The sequence below is a fragment of the Nicotiana attenuata genome, chromosome 12 (assembly GCF_001879085.1).
Source record: "Nicotiana attenuata strain UT chromosome 12, NIATTr2, whole genome shotgun sequence".
NCBI lineage: Eukaryota > Viridiplantae > Streptophyta > Magnoliopsida > Solanales > Solanaceae > Nicotiana > Nicotiana attenuata.
This window is the reverse complement of record NC_032000.1, coordinates 49,805,690-49,810,269: the sequence shown is the minus strand read 5'-3', so window position 1 is coordinate 49,810,269 and position 4,580 is coordinate 49,805,690. Positions and strand designations below refer to the sequence as shown.

At 35.6% G+C, this 4,580-nt stretch overlaps 1 protein-coding gene across 1 annotated transcript in view; it reads right to left on the bottom strand.

The window, feature by feature from the left end:
* The window catches only part of LOC109235705 (conserved oligomeric Golgi complex subunit 7), an 8,199-nt gene extending 6,213 nt beyond the window's left edge, over nt 1-1,986 (bottom strand). Inside the window, exons 1-5 of the mRNA XM_019401912.1 lie at nt 1,574-1,986; nt 1,014-1,103; nt 749-868; nt 566-667; nt 168-442 (exon numbers count right to left, since the gene is read on the bottom strand). Coding sequence (XP_019257457.1) covers nt 168-442; nt 566-667; nt 749-868; nt 1,014-1,103; nt 1,574-1,858 — 872 coding nt within the window. The 5' untranslated portion in view covers nt 1,859-1,986. The remainder of the gene's footprint in view (nt 1-167; nt 443-565; nt 668-748; nt 869-1,013; nt 1,104-1,573) is intronic.

Here is a 4,580-nt window from a genome sequence, read left to right as displayed (position 1 = left end):
CCCCCCCCCCCCCCCCTACTCATTTAAATTCCGAGCTCCTAGTGAATGGCAGGGTTCTAGCTCATCACATGCGCCCCATTCTCACATCTCACAGTGCGTCAAGCAAAGCCCTAGGGCAAAACCAAGTAGAATTATCTGAGAAAAAGTTGAAGAAAAGCAATCCATACCACTTCCACTCCTGTTCAAGATAAAGCAACAATTCATCGTAGAAATTAGGCAGCCAACTTGAGAACGATATCATGGATGAATGAAAATCCTGAGCATTTGATAGTCTTTCTGTTTCACTTTTCTCATTTGCAACTTTATTAGCCTGCTGCCTCAAGTCAAAATCTTCCCAAAGCCGCTTTATGGGCTTGATGTGGACCTTGGTGTAGTGCAGCTCTAAGGACTTGAATCTCCCGATTCTCAGCAGAATAGCACGCATTTCTTGGGCAACATCAACCTATAAAATAGCAACGAGAGTCTTTTACTGTCTCCTATGGTTCAAGGAGAATATGCATTCACTTGAAAATACAAAATGTAACTTTTAGAAAGGGTTACAAAGGAGAAAGACAACTAAAGTCACCTTTCGATTGCTTAGAGCATCTGTTAGTCGAGGTTGGACCATTGAGTCTAGTCTATCTTCTAAAACTTCAAGCTGCCTCCTAATATTAGCAAATTCCGCAACCTGAAAATTGCACGGAACTTTAATAAAGCAAGTGTGACACACATTGTTATGTAACTAAAAACAAGCAAGTTAAAACACCACCTCTCCAACGGCAGCCAAGCAGTGCCTCATATTAGCCAGAGTTTCTGCAGCTCGTGGAAGATCACCACTGGCAAATACATCCTCCACTGTTGAGCTTAGTTGAGTTAAACCAGCAGCATCCTTCCAACGAGAAAATACAAGTTTTTTAAATACAGGGGAAGTTAGCAGGAAACTGGAACAATTGTTAGTGTAGCCTTAGATACAGGGGAAGTTTTTTATCTAGAGTTGAAATTTAAGTTAAACATCACTTTAAGAAAAGTATTACCTGCAAAGTCTCATATGCAGCTTCCATTCTGCGCTTGACAGCATCAACTTTTGCAAGTGTAGCTACAGATTCAGCAGATGATCCCTCAGCCTGCGAAGGAATTCAAAGTTGTGAGAGAGGAGAATTACTCATTGATATAGAGGACCTTTCTACCTGGTAAAAACTCACAATTATTGAACTATATTCTCATAATACCAAGCCTATAACTGAAGACAACAACAACAAAAAACCCAGTGTAATCCCACATGTGCGGTCTGGGGAGGCCTTACCCCCTCCCCATACCTTGTGAAGGTAGAGAGATTGTTTACTATAGACCCTCGGCTCAAGGAACAGTGATAACAAAGCAACAAACAATAGCAACAACAATGAAATAGGGTAACGGAAGCGAATGGCACAACATGTAATAATAAAGAGCCAGGAATAGTACTAGTACTACTGGTAAGCCTATAATAAAAGACTTGTAAGTAAATTCTCAGAATTACAAATTCTACACACTCAAAAAAAGGAATCCTTAGATTTTCGACATTTCAACTATTGTAACAATGAAATGCGGAACCGACCTTTTTAAGCTTGAGGAGGATGGCGGAGAGAGCGGAGCGAAGGGTGAGAGCATCATCACGGAGGCGGCTGACATCGCGAGTGGTGCGGGGAACACGGAGGAGTGCGGCGGCGCTTTGCTCCTCAAGTGAAGCGGCGATCTCTTCGGAAACCATCTGAAGCTTCATTTCCAGATCCACTAGGTGTTTGTCCACTGGATCCTGTGGGTGCCGTGACTGAAACACTTCGTTTATCCATTTTTTCGGGTCGAATTTCTCGTCGGAGAAGGAACTCAGATCCACCATCATCCTTCCCAATTTGTATCTTCTCTGTTTCTCTGTCTGTTAGAACAGTTGAGAGAGATCATGCAATTGTAGCACTAGTATTTTGCTTTTTTACCCCTTTAATTTCTAAAAACAAACAAAATTGCCCTTTGTTTTGTATAATTGGTTTCAATTAAAAGACCTTCAAGACTTAAGTATTGGCTATGTGACCTTCTCTATTAATATATATTTTCTTAAAATTATATAAAAATTATTAAATAATGTATATGAGACAGAAAATATAGATTAAAGAAAGAAAAATTAGATCTCCATATGAAAAGTTAATGATATTTAACTAGCTAAATAAAGGACTGTCGCTTACTTTTTATTCTATGTTTAGTCGCTTGTTTTAAATAAAGTGTACTGTCGATGACATGAAATTAGAGGAATGTATTGTAGTTTTCTTTTATTCTAGGTTAGCCAATTATTTTCTAAGTAAAATTATACTTCCATAAAAAGGGTATTCGTAAAATTCCTTACAAAATAAGAAAAGGTAAAAAGAAAATATTCCTCGAGTTCTTAACACAAATAAAAAATATATATATATCATCTAATAAGGAATCGTATTGTCGGATTATTTTTGTGTATGAACATTTAATATATAGAGATTTTATTATACTGCCTAACGAAGAGAAATTTAAATTTAAGAACTTTATTATACATTGAAGGTCCTAAATATTAGGCCAAGTATATTAATAAGAGTTGATTTTATAAAGTCCTAAATAGTAGGAAAGTAATTTAAATTATAATTTTATCCAATATAAACTCTATTTTAAAAGAGTAAAAAAGACGAAGGATCGATAGGGCCTTCATGCTTTTAATACAGTATAGATATAAATCTGGATATAGATATAGATTAACATTAATGGGTGATTGGGGTTAATGACAAGGTGAAGTGAAATTTCAGATGTTACACATTGGTCAGTAGTGGTGAATTGAATTTGGAGAGGAAGCTCAGATTTGTCGATGTAAAGCTTGATTTGGCGTTTGAGAAAACAATAGAATCGAGAGTTCGGAGGAGAATTGGCCATTCAATCTTGTGAACTAATCGAGACCGAAATTGGAAAAAGAGATAAGAACGGAGAGGAATAACCAATCGATGAAAGAACATAAAACCATTTTGTTTCAATAGAAGTACGAGAAACGGTTAGGGACAATGAAGTAGGTAAAGTGGTTGGATTTTACGAGCTGTTCCAACAACTATTAGATGTGATTCCAAGAGCCGAACGAGAGTTTTTTTATCTAGTACTTATGATAGTTTAGAAATAGAAATATAGAAGAATCTTATTAAAGGGACTTTTTTGTGGCTTTATTTGATCAAACTAAGTTAAACAGATTTAATCAAGTTTTACTTTTATTCATTTCTACTGGTAAAATTGAATTCTGCCGATATTGAGATTTTGATTATTAAAATATAATAATGTGGGAAATAGACTCACAAAATACAAAACAGGAAACTTGGAAGTAGATTACTAGTATTAGATTTCCTCATACCTTTTTTTTTTTTTTTATAATTATTATGCATTCGTCAATTTGGCAAAGATTTGCTTGTCTGGTCAAAGTTTTATTCTTTTTGCTATAGACATGTCATTGATATCATTAATTCAAGTTGTTTGTTGCTATCTAAATTAATGAGTTGGTATTCGATATTATCCTGTGGGAGGTTTGGCAAGCAAAATAACAAAAAATTAATAATAATTATCAATCCATATTAGTTATCAAAAAATAGGTTGGATAATGAACTTCTTAAAAATGGGTTAAATATGGATAAAATTCATATTATCCACTGTAACAATAGATAATCAATGAGTTTAACTTTTACATTTATAAAGATTCAAATTGCAAGTCTCTCAAGTTTGGAAGACTAGGAACTCTCCCAAAAGTAATATTTATATCCATATTATCCGCCGGTTAACCATTTCCGATTCGTATTAAATATTGGTCAAGCCGAATACAATACTCGCTTTCGACCAGTCCATATCTGACCTGAACCGCCTGCTTGCTGACCCTAGTCATACCCACTCACCTTCTTTGTTTTATCCCTATGCCAAATCATTAACCGGAGACAACTCAATTATAGCTTTGAATTTTTTTCATCACAATCATCGCAGATAATGATTGCAGATAGGAATTCAATTTTCAGAATATATAAGAAATCGTTACGTGATCTCTTTCTATTTGTTTAACATTAGCGAACAGAGTCAATCCATATTTAGTCATTCGATATTTATACTAACGGAAAATAACAAATATCCAATAGAATAGTCTAAGATATGCATAAACTGACTAGATACATCCATTAAGTTTGAACTCATCTTCAAAAAAAGTATAGCGAATATACTAATATTTTAAACTCACTTGACTTTAAATCCTAAATCCGTCTATCCCGACCCCATGGCTCAGCACTTTGCCCTATTAAGGGAATAGCCAGAGGGTCCTTAGTATCTGCAGTTTCAAGTAACCAAAGGAGAAAATTGCAAACCAAATTTTGCACCATAATCCCTGCATTATCTGCACATATAGTCATCACTACCAATTTAAACTCCGACCATTCTTCAGAACTGTACCTAGACAGACAAATTAGCACACAGAATGAACAAGTTGTCAACTTTGGATATTTCTAGTGAATAGCAGTTTCAATTCCAACAGCTTCATGTCACCAATGGGGAAAAGACACCGAAAAGTGGGGTGTGGGGGGGTGGGGAGG